The following is an 18712-nucleotide window of genomic DNA, read 5'->3' as shown; positions in this document are numbered from 1 at the left end:
GGCAATTTAGCAAGACCTTGTCTCAAAATAAAAAGGTCTGGGGATGAAGCTCAGTGGTAGAGCAATTGCCCAGCATGCACGAGGCCCTGGGTTCCATTCCTGGTATGCCAGAACAAACAACAACAACACAGAAGTGGAATCTAAAGCCGGGCATGGTGGCGCACGCTTGTAATCCCAGCATTTGGGAGGCTGAGACAGGAGGATCACGGTTCGAGAACAGCCTCAGCTACTTAGTGAGGCCCTCTGCAATTCAGCGAGACCCTGTTTCAAAATAAAGAATAAAAAATAGGGCTGGTTGCATAGCTCAGAGGTAGAATGCCCCTGGGTTCCATCCCCAGTACCATAAAAAAAAAAAGTGGAATCTACATGAAATATTTGTTGCATTAGGAAAATGGGATTATAGATTTTGTTTAAAACAAGAATTTTTTTTACGGTACTGGGATGGAACCCAGGGGCATTCTACCTCCTGAGTTGCAAACAGCCTAAGTAGGTGAAGCTGTCCACCAACCATGATTCTCCTGTCTCAGCCTCCCAAATGCTGGGATTACAAGCCTGTGCCACCATGCCCGGCTAAAAAATTCCGCTTTCGTATTTTTATGTTGCTTTTTTATGTCATTGTTTGTGATGCTGGGGATTGAACCCAGGGCCTGAGAGTGCTGGAGAAGTGCTATAGCACTGAGTTACACCTCCAGCCTCTATGCTGATTTTAATAAATTAAAGTATTGAAGTCTACTCTAGAACTTTTTTTTTTTTAGTTACCAGGGATTGAATGGCAGGAGAGGGGGGTTGATTTTAACTCTGAACGTACCCACAGCACTACTTTGTTTTGTGGTACTAGGGATGGAACCCAGAGTCATTCTCCCTTTCAGCTATACCCCCAATTTTAATTTTGTGTGTGTGTGGTACTGAGGGTGGAACCCAGGGGCTTTCTACCTCCGGGCTATACTCTCACACCTATTTTATACTTTATTTGGAAACAGGGTCTCACTAAGTTGCTGAGAGCCTCGCTAAGTAGCTGAGGCTGGCTTCGAACCTGTGTGATCCTCCTGACTCAGCCTCCCAAGCACGGGGATTACAAGTGTACGTCACCACGCTCGGCTACACCCCCAATTTTATTTATTTATTTATTTATTTATTTACTTATTTATTTATTTATTTAATGAATCTGGGGGTGGAACCCATGGGCACTTTACCTCCGAGTTACACCCGTGCCCTATTTTTTATTCTTTATTTTGAAGCAGAGTCTCACTATGTCGCGGAGGGCTTCACTAAGTAGCTGAGGCTGTCCACGAACCGTGATTTTACAGTCTCAGCCTCCCAAATGCTGGGATGGCAAGCATGTGCCACCACGCCAGGCCCAATTTTATTTCTTATTTGGAAATAGGGTCTCAGTAGGTGGATGCAAGTCTTTTTGCTGAGGTTGTCCTCAAACCTGCAACCTTCCTTTCTCAGCCTCCCAAGTACCACACCCAGCCTATTTTATTTTTTATTTGAAACAGGGTCTCACTAACTTGCTCAGGCTGGACCTGTGATCCTCCTGTCTCTGCCTCCCAAGTACTGGGATTATAGGCATACTCCACTGTGCCTGGCTGAGAACTTTTTTTTTGGCTGTACTGAGGATTGAACCTAAGGGCATTCTTCCTCTGAGCTAAACCCCCAGCTCTATTTTTATTATTTTTATTTTTATTTTTTTGCTGTACTAGGGATGGAACCCTGTGGCATTCTACCTCGAAGATATACCCTGAGTCCTATTTTTGAGTCTTTATTTTGAAACAGGATCTCACTGAGTTGCAAAGGGCCTCATTAAGATCCTCCTGTCTCAGCTGGGTGTGGTGGCACATGCTTGTAATCCCAGCACTTGGGCGGCTGAGACAGAAGGATTACACAAATTCGAAGCCAGCCTCAGCTACTTAGTGAAGCTCTCAGCAACTTAGTGAGAGCCTATTTCCAAATAAAATATAAAATAGGTCTGGGAGTATAGCCCGGAGGTAAAAAGCCCCTGGCTTCCACCCCAAGTACCACCAAAGAAAAAAAAAATCCTCCTGTCTCAGCCTCCCAAATGCTGGGATTACAAGCATGTGCCACCTCACCTGGCTTCTTATTATTTTTGAAATAGGGTCACTAAGTCACAGAGGGCCTCACTAAGTAGCTGAGGCTAGCTTCGAACCCACAATCCTCCTATCTCAGACTCCCAAGTACTGGGATTACAAGTGTGTCCCACCGCGCCCGCCTTCCAGCTTCTGGCTGAGAACTTTTTTTTTTTTTTTTTTTTTTTTTTCCGCAGTACTGGGCATGGAATCCAGGGACATTCTACCTCTGAGCTACACCCCCAGCCCTATTTTTTAATCCCTATTTTGAAACCAGGTCTCACTGAGTTGCAAAACGTTTCACTAAGTAGTTGAGGCTGTCCACAAACCATGATCCTTCTGTCTCAGCCTCCCGCATGCTGGGATTACAAACAAGTGTCAGCACGCCCGGCTCGGTTGAGAACTTTTCAAGTCCTATAACTTGACTCTAATTCTAACCGTGAGCTGACTTAGAACATGGATCAGAAGTAACTGGTTTTTTTTTTTTTAATTTAGCCTCAGGTGTTGCTACTGTCACTTTTCCAAGGGTGTGGGGGTTTGGGGGACTCAGATTCTCCTTTTCATGGTGTGAATTCCAGAACGGGGATCCCTTAATAAATGCAATCTTCTGGGTCCCTTCAGAAGACCCCCTGGCGGGCTGGGCCCTGTGGAGGGGAGGGGGCTGACACGGAGCTCGGGCTCACTGTTCTCCGCATTCCAGGGAGACACGCGGTGAGCAGTGAAGCGCATCCTGTCTGCTCACCTGTTCGCTGAAGGAAAGCACCAGCCCCATCCCGAGACCGTGGTCCAGCTCCGCCAGCCTCACACCAGCACGGGGGGGAGCCGCGCGCTCTCCCCTCCCCGGCGGGACGGCGGCACTTTGTCACTGGGTGAACCGCAACCTCTGCTTTTCCCAGAAAGCCAGAGAACCGACATCCTGGGTGAACGAAGGGACAGTGTTTTTTTGTGTGTGCACTACGCTCACTGTGTAGAAACCTCTGCAGATTCCAACAAACCGTTCTCGTACCGTTTTCATCAGTTCTTACTGTAGAATCTGGAGTCTATACTTTAATTTTTTTATAAATAATATATATATATATATATTGTGTATATGAAATGTGTATCTATAGCGTGTCCGGAGACAGATGAGGCTCTGTGCTAAAATGCAGACATGGACGATTTGTAGAAAATCCTAAGGTACTGGACTGGGTCACAAAGCAACGTGGGCAGTCACTTCTACTCAAGCAGACAAAAACCATTTTATTGCCTAAGAATGAGGTTGCAGATCTCTCTTTACAGAGAGGTTCCAGGATGCTGTTCTTTATAACCAAAGAACTTACACGAGACTGCACGTCTTTGCTGTCCACCCTTGTTTTGTGTGAGCGTATCTGCGTGGCTTCGAGCTTGGTGCCACGTCGTGCTCGCCTCTCTGTCCTCTGTTCCGTAAGCACACTGAGAAATCGCACAGCGACATCCTTTGGTCTTCCACTTGGGCCCACGCCTGCTGCCTGGACATCTTAAGTCTAACCGTTGACAATGGCTGGGGCCTTCCCACGCCTCCTTTGAGAGCCAGGCGGATGCAACACAAAGAGCAGTATTATTACCGTGAGCAAACACGAAGCTGTACCAAGAGATGGGGTCCCGTGTTGGCACGGGAGGGGTGTTGACCCGGGGGTTTTGTGGGTTTCTTTGGGACTGTAAGATTTCACTGTGGTGTGGTTTTTGCAGTTGTTTTGCTTGATTCTGAGATAATGCTGGCGAGACGGACTGAGCTGGAAAGCGCCCCCGCTCCCCCTTCGCGCCTTGTTTGCAGGAGATGGCCGAATGCAGACGACCCTGCCGTCGTGGACCCGGCCGTCATGATTTCAGTTGTGAAATTCTCCTACAAACGGAGACATTGTACAGTTATGCGTGGACGTTTTTACAAAAGTACTTCGTGTACCTGTTCCGTAGATACCCGTACGACTGATCTGGATGTACAGCTACAGACGTGTTTTGAGAGGAAGAACGAGACCGTGTGCAGCCTGCTGTACCTTTTTTAAGTTCTTAGCAATCAGTAAATGAGTAAGATATGGGAGACTTTATTGAAAAGCTGCTGTTCATGGTTTTTGTGTATAGCGAGCTGACTGTAGTATTTTACTATTGTCTGTTTTAAAAAAGCTGTAATTTATATCCCCCTTCGACTTTATTGTATTTAATTGGTACAGATTTGTGTGCGTGCGTGTTTTAGAATACAAACTGTCTAATTCAGATTTTAAAACATCAAATGTTGGTCTTTATTATCTCCACCATTAGTTTCTGATCCCACTTACCATATTTACACATGTGCGTGTCAGCAGTTGTGTTAAACAACACCAGCTCACAGGTACTGCGAGCTGACTGTTTACTTGGGCTGTCCCAAACATTTGATACTTATTATCACAAGCGTGGTGGCACACGCTTGTAATCCCAGCGCTGGGGAAGCTGAGACAGGAGGATCGCACGGGTTCAAAGCCAGCCGCAGCTACTTAGTGAGGCTCTCAGCAACTTAGTGAGACCCTGTTTCCAAATAAAGTATAAAATAGGTTTGGGAGTATATCCCGGAGGTAGAAAGCCTCCGGGTTCCACCCCAGTACCACCACCAAAAAACAAAAAACAAGCAACAACTGTCATAGGTGTTACTGTTATTGTTTGGCAAATGGAAAGCTAAGCTGGAGAGGTTGATGACTGGCAAAGCTAGGGTCCAGCCCACACCTCCGTCAGCCTGTCATCTCTGTTCTGCTTCTCTAAGTGTCCTGGAGGAGCAGCGGGGCCACTTGAAGGGAGACCCGGGCCCCTTCAGAGGGCAGGAGGGGGGGCGTGACTAGTGTCACTTTTCCAGGCTGATCGGCATTCCGTGGGAGGGCTCTGGAGCAGGTTAAATCCTGGTGTGTTACTTTGTTTGCTTAGGCAAATTTTCATAGCAAATAGCAGTACCCTGCCACCTGTGAAATAGTGGATAAAAATAAGTGAATGAGTGTTATATTAAAAATTACAAAGCACATACTTGTAATCTCAGTATTTGGGAGGCTAAGACAGGAGAATTGCAGATTTGTGGCCAGCCTCACTACTTAGTGAGGCCCTCTGCAATTTAGTGAGACCTTGTTTCAAAATAAAGAATAAGAGCCAGATGTGGTGGTGCATGCTTGTAATTGCAGTACGTGGGAGGCTGAGACAGGAGGATCACAGGTTTGTGACCAGCCTCAGCTACTTACTGAGGCCTTCCACAACATACTGAGACCCCGTTTCAAAATAAAGAATAAAAAAATTGGGCTGAGGATGTAGCTCAACTGCTCATAAGACCCCTTCTGAAGTTACTAATAATTAGATCTAACCTACTTTGGACAGAAGAGTAGCTTACATAACCTCCAGGACAATGAGCAGGAAGCCATGCATGGTAGTACACACCTATAACACCTATAATCTCAGTACTTGGGAGGCTGAGACAGGAGGAACTCAGGTCTGAGATAAGCCTCAGAAATGTAGTGAGACTCTGAGGAACCTAGCAAGACCCCATTTCAAAACAAAATAATAGAAAAAGGGCTAGGGGTGAGCCGGGTGTGGTGGCGCACGCTTGTAATCCCAGCGCTTGGGAGGCTGAGACAGGAGGATTGCACAGATTCGAAGCCAGCCTCAGCTACTTAGTGAGACCCTCTTTCCAAATAAAGTATAAAATAGGTCTGGAAGTATATCCCGGAGGTAGAAAAGCCCTTGGGTTTCATCCCCGGTACCAAAAAAAAAAAAAAAAAAAGGCTAGGGGTGTAAATCAGAGGTAAAATTGTGGTATCCCCAATACCACAAAAAGTGGGAGAAAACCCCCAAAATTTACTCCGTTTTATAGGATACGATCAGGGAGAGAAAAGCAACTACTTAAATTAAAAGATAACTAAAAATAGAGTTCAAGAGAAGAATGAACAAACTGCCATGCCCCTTACTAGTGTGAGATCAATGCTGTCTGGGATGCAGACATTGCTGTTTGTTTATGGCCACGAAGGAACAAACCAGGTTAGGACTAGGATGCATTTTACTGAATAGATGGGTGTAGTCACGTGTTAAATAGGTGATTTCCAAAGTAGAGTATTATCAGTGTCATCACATTTGTTTATAGTCATTTGGACACACGTGTTCTCGTAATAAAAATACACCCTGTTTCTATGGCAGCAATTTATAAAAATACCTTTAAGGTTAAGTAAGAGCAAGATAGTATCTTCTACTAAATGATACTACCCCTGCCAGTAATTTTTTTTTTTTTTTTTTTTTTTTTTTGGTGGTACTGGGGGTGGAACCCAGAGGCTTTCTACCTCCGGGCTATACTCCCAGACCTATTTTATATTTTATTTGGAAACAGGGTCTCACTAAGTTGCTGAGAGCCTCACTAAGTAGCCGAGGCTGGCTTTGAACCCGTGCGATCCTCCTGTCTCAGCCTCCCAAGCGCGGGGATTACAAGCGTGCGCCACCACGCCCGGCTGGCAGTAATTATTTTTGAAATAACACTATTCAAGCTTTAGAACAATATTGTTGGGGGGGGGAGACAACTAATTACATGATTAAGCTTTATTTAAAAAATAAAGCTTTCTGGTCATGTAATTAAAAGTCTGGAAAGAGGATGTGATTGAGTGAATGTTCTCGCTGAGACTAGTCCAGGAGCTAAAAAGAAAAGGGCGAGCTCCAAGCACAACATCTTATCAAAAGCTTTCTGTGTTTAGCCTTGTACTTCCTACAGTAACAGCCAAAAAACAAGAGTGTAGCTGGCCGTGGTGGCGCACCCTTATAATCCCAGCATTTGGGAGGCTGAGACAGGAGGACTGCAGAGGTTCAAAGCCAGCCTCAGCTACTTAGTGAGGCCTTTGCAACTCAGTGAGACTCTGTTTCAAAATAAAGAGTAAGCCGGGCGTGGTGGCGCATGCTTGCAATCCCCATGCTTGGGTGGCTGAGACAGGATGATAGCACAGGTTCGAAGCCAGCCTCAGCTACTTAGTGAGGCTCTCAGGAACTTAGTGAGACCCTGTTTCAAAATAAAGTATAAAATAGGTCTGGGAGTATAGCCAGGAGGTAGAAAGCCCCTGGGTTCCACCCCCAGTACCACAAAAAAAAAAAAAAAAATAAAGAATAAAAAATAGGGCTGGAGGTGTTGCTTGGAGGTAGAATGCCCCTGGGTTCCATCCCCAGTACCAGGAAGAAAAAAAAAAGAGAGAGAGAGAGAGAGAGAGAGAGAGAGAGAGAGAGCGAGCAAAAAGCCAACCTGTAATATAGAGGTTCATCTCAGGTTTTCTTCTGTCCTAGAAGGAAGACAGTCACTCCTATACCAGAAGTTCCCACCAGACCTCCTGGAGGTTACCGTAGCCTCTAGCTGGTGGGGAAATGAGCCTGTCCGGCTCCACAGAAGGATAGAGAGCAAGGTCTGCCCTTTCAGAGAGTGTGAACTGGTGCTGAGACAGTGAAAACAAACCTCCAAAGTCTAAATTTAACCTGCTTGTCACTGTCTCTAATCCCCCAAGGGGAGGAAAAAGAATTATAGATTTGAGTGCCACTGGAGGATCACTGTTTCCTAGATACTGTTGTATACAATTGAAATAAATGTCCTTGGTCTTTATCTTTCTGATGTTTGGAGACATCCACCCACCTCTGTGTATTCTTTGCTAAAAGAATTCTTTTTTCTCAGGGTGTGGTGGCGCACGCTTCTAATCCCAGTATTTGAGAGGCTAATACTGAAGGATCGTGGTTCCTGGACAGCCTCAGCTACTTAGTGAGGCCCCTTGCAACTCAGTGAGACCCTGTTTCAAAAGTGAAGAATAGCCGGGCACAGTGGCACATGCTTGTAATCCCAGCGCTTGGGAGGCCGAGACAGGAGGATCACACAGGTTCGAAGTCAGCCTCAGCTACTTAGTGAGGCTCTCAGCAACTTAGCAATACCCTGTTTCCAAATAAAAATATAAAATAGGTCTGGGAGTACAGCCTGGAGGTAGAAAGCCCCTGGGTTTCATTCCCAGTACCACACACAAAATGAAATGAAATGAATGAATGAATGAATGAATGAGTGAATGAAAAATTATGGCTGGGGGTGTTGTTCAGAGGTAGAATGCCCCTGGGTTCCATCCCCAGTACCACAAAAAATAAATAAATAAATAAATAAATAAATAAATAAATAAATAATAGGGCTGGGGATGTGGCTCAGAGGTAGAATGCTCCTAGGTTCCATCCCCAGTACCACAAAAAAAAAAAAAAAAAGAGTTCCAGGGTACCTGCATCTTTGCTGGGGACAACACATGGGGTGTCTCAAGTGCTGTGATCTCAGCCCCACTGGGCACCACCACCATCTTGAAGCTTGCCAAGTAGGTCTTCTCAGCGCTGAGAAAAGAACTCTTGAATCCTTCAGGAACCCTATTCATGAAGAAATTGAGAGGCTGCTCAGTAGTGAAACGGGGTTTCTTGAGAAGAAACCCGGCGTTTCCTTAAGATGAAAGGGAGTTACTTTTTTTCTTTTTTTTATTTATTTTATTTATTTATTTATTTTTAATTTTTATTTTTTATTGGTGCACTGTATTCATACATCATAGTGGGATACAAACTTTTGTAGACATACATGCACACATCACCCAGTCAGCCCCCACCCAATCCCCACCCCATTCTCTCCCCATCCCTCCTTCCCATGCTTGGCTTAGTGGTTGACATCTAGTATTATAGCAATTTATCCAAAATTAAAAATGATAATCTCACATAACAGTTTTCATTTGTCTGATACCAAGCTTTTGATGACTTAAAGATAACATTTCAATATTTCTTTTTGTTTTCTTTCTTACAGAGAATATTTTTTTCTATTTTTTAGGTGAAACTATCATATATTTATATATTTATTTTTCAGAAAAAAATCTATCCTAATATGGAATATGGATTCTAGATACCCAAAACGATCTTGAAAAAGAACAAAGCTAGAAGATATATATTTTCTGATTTCAAACCATATAAAGCTACAATAATTGAAACAGTGTAGCCGGGCGTGGTGGAGCACGCTTGTAATCCCCGCGCTTGGGAGGCAGAGACAGGAGGATCGCGCAGGTTTGAAGCCAGGCGCATGCGCTGGCTTAAGAGACCCTGTTTCCAAATAAAAATACAAAATAGGTGTCTGGGAGTGTAGCCCGGAGGTAGAAGGGCTTCCAGGAACCCCAGTACCACCAAAAGAAAAAAAAAAAAGAAAAAAGAAACAGTGTAGTACTGTTATAAAGGCAGATATAGAAACCATTGGAGTTAAATAAAAGCCTAGAGCTAAATTCTTCCATATATTGTCAAGTTATTTTTGACAAGGTTTCCACGAACATTTGGTGGTGGAAATAATAATCTTTTAACTAAATATTGGTTTTTTTTTTTTTTTGGTGGTACTGGGGTTTCTGGAAGCCCTTCTACCTCTGGGCTACACTCCCAGACCTCTTTTTACATTTTATATTTGGAAACAGGGTCTCCTAAGCCAGCGCGCGCGGCTGGCTTCGAACCTGCGCGATCCTCCTGTCTCTGCCTCCCAAGCGCGGGGATTACAAGCGTGCGCCACCATGCCCGGCTTAACTAAATATTATTGAAAAATAATAATTACATGGAAAAAAATAAAATTGGACCCTTACCTAATCCCATATACAAATATTAACTCAAAATAGATAAAAGACCTAAATATAAATCTTAAGACTATAAACTTTTAGGAGAAAATCTGGGTCATAAAACCTCACAACATTGAAATTGGCAGTGATTTCTTGGTTATGATTTCAATGGCACAGGCAACAGAAGAGTATACAAACTCCCTAAAAAATAAAAAACATATTGTATATCCAAAGACAATGTAAACAGAGTTAAAAGTTACTAATAGAATGGGATAAAATATTTCCAAATGCTATATCTGAAGGTATATTAATATTCCAACTAGAAATCCTAAAAATTAACAACAATAAAGGCAAACAATACAATTTAGAGATAGGTAAAAGACTAACATAAATAATGAATCTCCACAGATAACCAATCTTAGTTATCTGTTGGATGGAGAATCTTGTTTCTCTGGTTCTGGTGTGTGTTACCTATTTCTTCTTTGTAGTTAATCTCTTTGAGTATTTTCTCTAGCGCTGGTTTTGAAGACATAAATTCCTTCAGTTTCTGTTTGTCATGGAAGCTTCTTGTTTTTCCATCTAATTTGATAGAAAGTTTTGCTGGGTAGAAAATTTTTGGCTGGAAGTTGTTTTCTTTCAGAGTTTGGAATATGTTACTCCAAGCCCTCTGGCTCTCATGACTTGGTTTGGGAAGTCTGGAGTGATTCTAATTGGTTTGCCTCTGAATGTCAGTTGGCCCTTTGTTTTTGTTGCCTTTAAGATTCTCTGCTTGGCTTCCACATTGGTCATTTTGACAATTATGTGGCGTGGGGATCCTCTTCTCCGATCCTGTCTAAAGGGAGTTCTATAAGTTTCCTGGATCTGTGTATCAACCTCTTGCTCTATGTTTGGAAAATTTTCTGCTATTACTTCCTTGAAGAGATTGTTGATCCCTTTGGTTTCACTTTCTTTTCCCTCCTCTATTCCAATTATTCTTAGGTTAGCTCTCTTAAAATGGGCCCATATTTCTTCAATGTCAGATTCCTGCTGTTGGATATTTTTTCCTAGATTAGAAACTATGTGTTCATTTTTGGAATGATCATCTTCTAAGAGCGAGATTCTGTTCTCCATGTGGTCTAATCGGTTGTTTGTGCTTTGAATTGAGGACTTTACTTCATTAATTGCATCCTTTATCTCTTTTTGGCTCTCTCTGAGTTATTTTCGAAGCACCTCTATTATTTCTAAAGTTATTTTCCTGATTTGATCTTCTAGAAATCTCTGATTTTCTGTTTTATCGGATTCTGATGTTGTGGGGTTGTGGGCATTCATCGCTCCAGTGTTATTCCTCTTTCCCATGATTTCAGAAGTTTGTGCCTTCTCTGGGTTCTTCCCTTGGGTCACTATGACTTCGCTTAAGGTGCTCTGGATCTCGAGTCTGTAGTATCTCTGACCCCACTACTCCTTTACTGGGTTGTATCACAGAGTCTCCGACCCAGGGAGTCGATAGAGGCTGCTTTAAACTATGGGGGGGTGCCAGGTTGCACGTTCTCCTATGGTGTGATATCTCTGCCACCACCCCTCCCCCACTGGGTCAAGTCCCAGGGAGTACAGTACTGGGATTTCTCCTCTGTTGCCCGCAATTTGACTAACTGTTCTTGAGTTCGCAGATGTAGCTGTACTGGACTCGGTGAATTCGCTGCTGCTGCTGCCGGTGACAATATGGCGCTGCTGCCACGCCCTCGGCCGTGAGGCTGGCTTATTTCTTTTTGGTTTTGAATTCCACTTTGAGTCCCTGCTGCGTGTGCTGAGCTCAGCCACTGGGAGCTTTAGATGCTCCCTGTGCTGAAAAATCCCACCTGGCTGTTCCGCAGCGACTCACCTCGGTTTGCTGTAGCCGTCCGGTGAATTCGCCGCTGCCGCCGGCAATATGGCGCTGCTGCTGCATCCTCGGGCGTGAGGCTGGTGTATCTACTCTGTGGCTCTGAGCTCTGTTCTCAGTCTGCTTTCTCTCTGGGGCCTGGTGATTTTTTTGTTTCTCTGGTGATGGTGTTTTCTGGCTATGAAAGGCACTGATTTTGTGGTAATGGAGATTGGTTGTTAGTGGGGCTCTTAAGCCCCGCTTTTCTCGGTCACCATCTTCCCGGAAGTCTCCGGGAGTTTCTTGAGAAGGAACTCGGCGTTTCCTTACCGGGTTCTAGTCTGCGGTGAGCGAAGAAGTCCCACAGACCACAGGAAGGGGAGTAAAATGTTTACTGGAAGCAACAGGGAATAGGGAAAAGTGGACAAACACCCCTAAGGGCTATTTTGGCTTTTGTGTCCAGTAGCTGCCTTCAGGTCACTACCTGAGTATATCCCGGGCCAAGTGCCTTCAGTTGCAAGCTGCTTTTTCCCAGAGTCCACACAATCTGCCAGAAAGGAAGTACAGGTCACCCCTAGGGGCCCTGGTCGGCCTTGATGTCCAGCAGAGGCCTTCAGGTCACTACCCGAGTGTAGCCCGGGACACGTGCCTTCAGTTTCACTCCACCTTCTCTCAAAGCTAAGCGACCTGCAAGAGAGAAGCTCCCCAACAGGGAGGGGTTCCAAGAGTGGGTAACCGTCCTGGTGACTGCGCTAGGGGTTTATATATGTCTGCATGTCCTCTACTGCTTGGAGTTTGGGAAGCAGCTCTCAGAATTTGCATAGGGTATTTGCATGTCCTTTGAAGGGTTTCCTTTCAGTAGGAGTGTCAGACTTGTTCCAGTGATGTCTCCTGGGTTTGTTGATTAGTAAACAGATGGTTTTGTGAAGCTTTGGACATTCTTATCTCTGAACCTTGGAAGAGCTGATCTCTTTTAGGAGCCTTGGAATTTAATTAGTATTCCTTGCCCCTCAGGAAATTAAGTTTTTTTCTACTGAGGCCTCTTCCCTATCTGCCTACTTCCTATTCTACCTCCTCAGTAGGACAAAGAATGGTCTACCAAGAAACATAATTTTTGCGGGGCGTGGTGGTACTCGCTTGTAATTCCAGTACTTGGGAGGCTGAGAGAGGAGGATCACAGGTTCGTGGCCAGCCTCAACAACATAATGAGGTCCTATTTCAAAAATGAAAGAATAAAGCCGGGCGTGATGGTGCACACTTGTAATCCCAGCATTCAGGAGGCTGAGACGGGAGGATCATGGTTCGCAGACAGCCTCAGCTACTTAGTGAGGCCCTTTGCAAATCAGTGAGACCCTGTTTCAGAATAAAGAATAAAAAGTACGGCTGGGGATGGAGCTCAGAGGTAGAATGTTCCTGGGTTCCATACCTAGTACTCCCCCCCACAAAAAAAAGACCACAATGTTTTTTGCTTGGTTTGTTTTTTGTGTTTTTTTTTTTTGTACTGAAGATTAAACTCAAGCATTCTACCTCTGAGCTATACCCCCAGACCTATTTTATTTTTTTAGTTTGAAACAGGGTCTCACTAAGTTGTAGAGGGCCTACGTTGCTGCAGTTGTCCTCAAACCTCCAATCCTCCTGTCTCAGCCTCCCAAGTACTGGGATAATAGGCGTATGCTACCATGCCTAGCTAACAGGTAAGTTTTGAAACTGGTATCTCTGGAAGAACAAAAGATCAACTTGGAGAGAAAAAAGATCCAGTTTGGTTGTAGAATAGTGTAAACCAACATGATCCTTTCACAGTATTTAAAATGTTTTGTTTTTGGTGGTACTGGGCTTCCTGGAAGCCCTTCTTCCCCCGGGCTACACTCCCAGACCTATTTTATACTTTTTATTTGGAAACAGGGTCTCTTAAGCCAGCGAGGCTGGCTTTGAACCTGCACGATCCTCCTGTCTCCGCCTCCCAAGCGCGGGGATTACAAGCGTGCGCCACCATGCCCGGCACGGTATTTAAAATGTTTTGAACTATTTCAATTTCAAACCTGGAAAGCAGCGGGGCATGATGGCGCACGCTTCTAATCCCAGGACCTGGGAGGCTGAGACAGGGGGATTGCGGTTTTGCAGCCAGGCACTCTGCAACTTAGTGTGACCCTGTTTTATTTTTTTTTTTTGGTGGTGGTGGTACTGGGGCTGGAACCCAGGCTCTTTTCTACCTCTGGGCTATACTCCCAGACCTATTTTATACTTTATTTAGAAACAGGGTCTCACTAAGTTGCTGAGAGCCTCACTAAGTAGCTGAGGCTGGCTTTGAACCTTCGGGATCCTCCTGTCTCAGCCTCCCAAGCGCGGGGATTACAAGCTTAAGCCACCATGCCTGGCGTGTAACCCTGTTTTAAAAATAAGAAATAGCCGGGCGTGGTGGCGCATGCTTGTAATCCCCGCGCTTGGGAGGCGGAGACAGTAGGATCGTGCAGGTTTGAAGCCAGCCACATTGGCTTAAGAGACCCTGTTTCCAAATTAAAAAAAAAAAAAGTATAAAAATAGATCTGGGAGTGTAGCCCAGAGGTAGAAGGGTTTCCAGGAACCCCAGTACCACCAAGAAAAATTAAATTAAATTAAATCATGTTAAAAATAAGAAATAGGGCTGGGGGTGTCACTCAGAGGTAGAACACCCCTGGGTTCAATCCCCAGTACCACAAAAAAAAGCAGTGTTTAAGCCGAGTGTGGTGGCGCACGCTTGTCATCCCCGTGCTTGGGAGGCTGAGACAGGAGGATCACACAGGTTTGAAGCCAGCCTCAGCTACTTGGTGAGGCTCTCAGCAACTTAGTGAGACCCTGTTTCCAAATAAAATAGAAAAAATAGGTCTGGGAGTATAGCGTGGAGGTAGGAATTCTCTGGGTTCCACTCTCAGCACTACACACAAAAAATAAAGCAGTGTTTATAACAGCTGTAAATAATTATGTGGGACATTTTATCTCCTAAATACCTGCCTGAGTCAGATCCTGGAGATGTTCTTAAGTTTCTTTGTGATAGTTTGTCTGGTTCTAGTCCAGAAGGAGATTTGGGGGCTATCACAGCACAATAGAACAATTTTCCTAAGACTTTTTGGTCAAAGAAAACACATCTGAGTGAAAAGCCACACCTCTATGACTGATAATCACCCTTGTTGAATCAGCTTAATCTATTTAGCATGTGGTTAACCGCAAATAAAACAAGCCTACTTATAAACACCAGAGTTAAAATACTTAGCCACATCAACTGCCAAGAGGAAGAAATCACTAAGAATGAGAAGGTGAGATCTAACCTGGGTACCACTTGCAGTCAGGGCTGCTTTGATGATGATGTGAGGAAGCCTATTTACCCACAGTTTTTAAGTTAGTCCTTTGATATATGGTGATATATACTTGGAAGAAAGGCAGTTACCTGAAGCCAGGCATGGTTTCCCACGTTTGTAACCCCAGCATTTGGGAGGCTGAGACAAGAGGATCGTGGTTCACAGCCAGCCTCAGCTAATTAGTGAGGCCCTCTGCAACTCAGTGTAGACTGTTTCAAAATAAAGAATAAAAAAATCAGGCTTGGGGTGTAGCTCGAAGGTAGAATGCCACTGGATTTCATCCCCAGTACCGGAAAAAAAAAAAAAAAAGAAAGAAAAGGAAAGGAAAGGAAAAGAAAAGAAAGAAAGAAAGGCAATTCTGCATAATAGATTACCCTTAGTGTGTGTGTGTGTGTGTGTGTGTGTGTGTGTGTGTGTTACTGGAGATGGAACTCAGGAGCTTTCAACCTCTGGGCTACACTCCCAGACCTATTTTATTTTTTATTTGGAAACAGGGTCTCACTAAGTTGCTGAGAGCCTAAGTAGCTGAAGCTGGCTTCGAACCTGCACAATCCTCCTGTCTCGGCCTCCCAAACACGGGGATTACAAGCGTGTGCCACCATGCCCAGTTTACCCTCACTCTTAGCAGCTTATAACAACATTAACTGTTTATCATCTCAGGTAATTTCTATGGGTCTAAAATTCGGTGTGGGTAAGTCTGCACAGCTCTTGTTCCCATGCCTCAGGAGGCTGCAGTCAAATGCCAGCCAGAGCTACAGCTAACTTCAGGCTTGATGGACAACGAGGATCCACTTTTAGGGTGGTTCACCCACAGCTGGCAAGTTGGCACTTCCTTATGGTGTCGACTGTGGGGTTTGACTTCCTGAACGTCAGTGGTTCAAGAGAGGAAACGGGTCACAATGCCTTTATGACTTTGTCTCAGAAGTCCCACCGTTCTATTTATTGGAAAAGAGGTACTGATGTCTGCCCCACCAAAGGGGGGGAGAAACAGGCTCCTCCTTTTGAGAAAAGGACTTTAAACAAATTTGGAGACATATATATACATATATACATATGTGTGTGTGTGTGTGTGTGTGTGTATGTGTGTGTTTTAATTTTCATTTTATTTATTTCTTGATTTTTGAGGTACTGGGGATGGAACCCAGGGTTGTTTTACCTCCAAGCTACACCTCTCATCATTATTATTATTATTATTATTATTATTATTATTTCCTTTTGGTGGTACTGGGGATGGAACCCAGGGGCTTTCTACCTCCAGGCTGCACTCCCAAAACTATTATATATTTTTTTTCTTTTTTTTTTTTTTCTTTTTGGTGGTACTGGGGTTCCTGGAAGCCCTTCTACCTCCAGGCTACGCTCCCAGACCTATTTTATACTTTTTTTTAAATTTGGAAATAGGGTCTCTTAAGCCAGCTGAGGCTGGCTTCAAACCTGTGCGATCCTCCTGTCTCAGCCTCCCAAATGCTGGGATTGCAAGCGTGCGTCGCCACGCCCGGCTTTGGAGACATATTTTAAAGTGCCATAGTAGTTAGAAGTTATATAGCGGAAGTCTTGGGACAAAGCAAAGCTAACTAGAACCTTTGAGCATAGGCGTCCAAGTCCTTTTTTTTTTTTTTTTTTTTTTTTTTTTTTGGTGCTGAGGATGAACCCAGGGGCATTTTACCTCCAAACTACACTCCAGCCCTATTTTGGGGGAGAGGGGTCTGGAGGGGTCTGGGGATGGAACCCAGGAGCATTTGACCTTGGAGCTACACCCCAGCCTATTTTTTAAGCCTATTTTTTAATTCTGTATTTAGAGACAGGGTCTCACTGAGTTGCAGAAGGCCTCACTAAGTCACTGAGGCTGTCCTTGAAAGGCAATCCTCCAGTTTCAGCCTCCCGAATGCTGAGATTACAAGCGTGCGCCATCATGCCCGGCTTTTTTTTTTTTAATTTTTTTTATTGGTGCTCTGTAGTCATACATGCACACATCATTCATTCATTTAGCCCTTCCCCAATTCCTATCTCATAGGCATCCAACCCTTTTTTTTTTTTTTTTTTTTTTTTTTTTTGCAGTACCAGGGATGGAACTCAGGGGCATTCTACCTCCGAGCTATACCCCCAGCCTATTTTTTAATTCTTTATTTAGAAACAGGGTCTCACTGAGCTGCAGAGGACCTCACTAAGTAGTTGAGGCTGGCCTTGAACCGTGATCCTCCTGTCTCAGCCTCCCAAATGCCAGAATTATAAGCGTGCGCCACCTTGCCCGGCTGGCATCCAACTCTTGACTTAGGCTTTTATTCATAAAGAGCAGGTTAAAAGGAAAGCTTCATTCCATAGAAGACAAAGGAGATGTTAACAAAAAGTGTGAGACTATTTGAATGTGGGTTTTGGTAATCAAAGTAGACCAGTATTCCTGGTGGAGACTAATGATCGATTACGCTTATATTTATGGTTGTATTTTTTTACCTGATTCTTTTGAGGTCAGCTTCAATTAGAAGCACAAGCACATGGATTGATAGATGGCTTTGCTCAAAATAGGAAAGCCACGCACACCTTAATTCATTCAGCAATATTAAGGAAAACTTTAGGAATAAAACTGCCGACAAATGAAAAGTTCATGAACATAGGTTTTTTTCAAACCCTGAAGATATTAACCAAAAAATGGGATTATTTTGTTAATAAAATATGATAAATATACTTTGGTTTTAGCTCAAAAGGAATTCCTAGGGAGGCGTATGAAATCCCTCAGGGTAGGCTGGGTTTCACCTCTAGTACATAATCATAGTATACTATAATAGTACACTGAGAGCTGGGCAGCGGCACACACCCATGATCCAATCCTTGTTGAGAGACTGGGACAGGAGGATCACAGGTTTGAGGCCAACCTTAGTAACTTAGCAAGACCCTGTAAATAAAAAAATTAAGGGCTAGGGGTGCCACTCAGAGGTAGAATGCCTCTGGATTCAACCTCCAGTTCCCCCTTCCCCCCAAACTCACACATTGTGAATACTATAATTAAATAATTGTATGATTACTTTTTCTGACTCCTCCCATTGCGTTACTAGCCAGCATTGCGCTCCTGTGTCTCAGTGCACGACCAGCTGCACAGTGGGCTTGCAGGAGCTATTGAAATGGTCTCTGCTCTCAGATACAGAACTTGCCCTGGAGGACCTCAGGTTATTCCTAACCGGGACCCAGGAGTATGGATCCGGCTTTACAGGATTGTTCATGTACTAGTATTGGGAAGAGGTTTTACAATGTATTCATGTATCAGCATTGGGAAGGATTTCCAATTTTGAAAATATTGTGTATACTAAAGAAAGGCCAGAGTCAGGGAAGGGGTTTCTTTACATTTCTAAAGAGAAGGAAGAAAGCTGGAGCCAGGAAAAACAAATGGCCTGAGGGATGGGAGAAAATCCCAGACCCTGAGAAACAATTTTTTTTTTTTTTTTTTTTTTTTTGGTGGTACTGGAGGTGGAACCCAGGGGCTTTCTACCTCCGGGCGATACTCCCAGACCTATTTCATATTTTATTTGGAAACAGGGTCTCACTAAGTTGCTGAAAGCCTCACTAAGTAGCTGAGGCTGGCTTCGAACCCGTGCCATCCTCCTGTCTCAGCCTCCCAAGTGCAGGGATTACAAGCATGCATCACCATGCCTGGCCCGGAGAAACAATTTAACACATCTTGGGAGGGAAACAAAAGGTAGAGGCCTGTATATGGAGACAGGACTGCTCCCCCCTCCCGCCCCAAATCCGGCTGGAGAGATAGCAGAAACAGGATGGGGCTAGAGATACCGGGCTAGCATATCTATAGATCAAAGGACCTGCCTCGGACTTAGGATAAGAACTCAGCATACTGGGGCTCTGTGGTATATTCCATTCGGATTCCCC

The 18712-nt window shown here is 44.3% G+C and overlaps 1 protein-coding gene across 1 annotated transcript in view; it reads left to right on the top strand.

The window, feature by feature from the left end:
• Positions 1-18712, top strand: part of KIF13A (kinesin family member 13A) — a gene marked incomplete at both ends in the record, with an annotated part of 250691 nt that overhangs the window by 211453 nt on the left and 20526 nt on the right. Inside the window, 5 exons of the mRNA XM_080710284.1 lie at positions 2709-2798; positions 3515-3671; positions 3795-4095; positions 15638-15707; positions 17887-18051. Of these exons, the coding sequence (XP_080566410.1) occupies positions 2709-2798; positions 3515-3671; positions 3795-4095; positions 15638-15707; positions 17887-18051 (783 nt within the window). The remainder of the gene's footprint in view (positions 1-2708; positions 2799-3514; positions 3672-3794; positions 4096-15637; positions 15708-17886; positions 18052-18712) is intronic.

The sequence above is a fragment of the Muscardinus avellanarius genome (genome assembly GCF_963383645.1).
Source record: "Muscardinus avellanarius genome assembly, chromosome: 14".
NCBI classification, from domain to species: Eukaryota; Metazoa; Chordata; class Mammalia; order Rodentia; family Gliridae; genus Muscardinus; species Muscardinus avellanarius.
The sequence above is the reverse complement of the archived record's forward strand: the minus strand, read 5'-3'. Positions and strand labels throughout refer to the sequence as shown.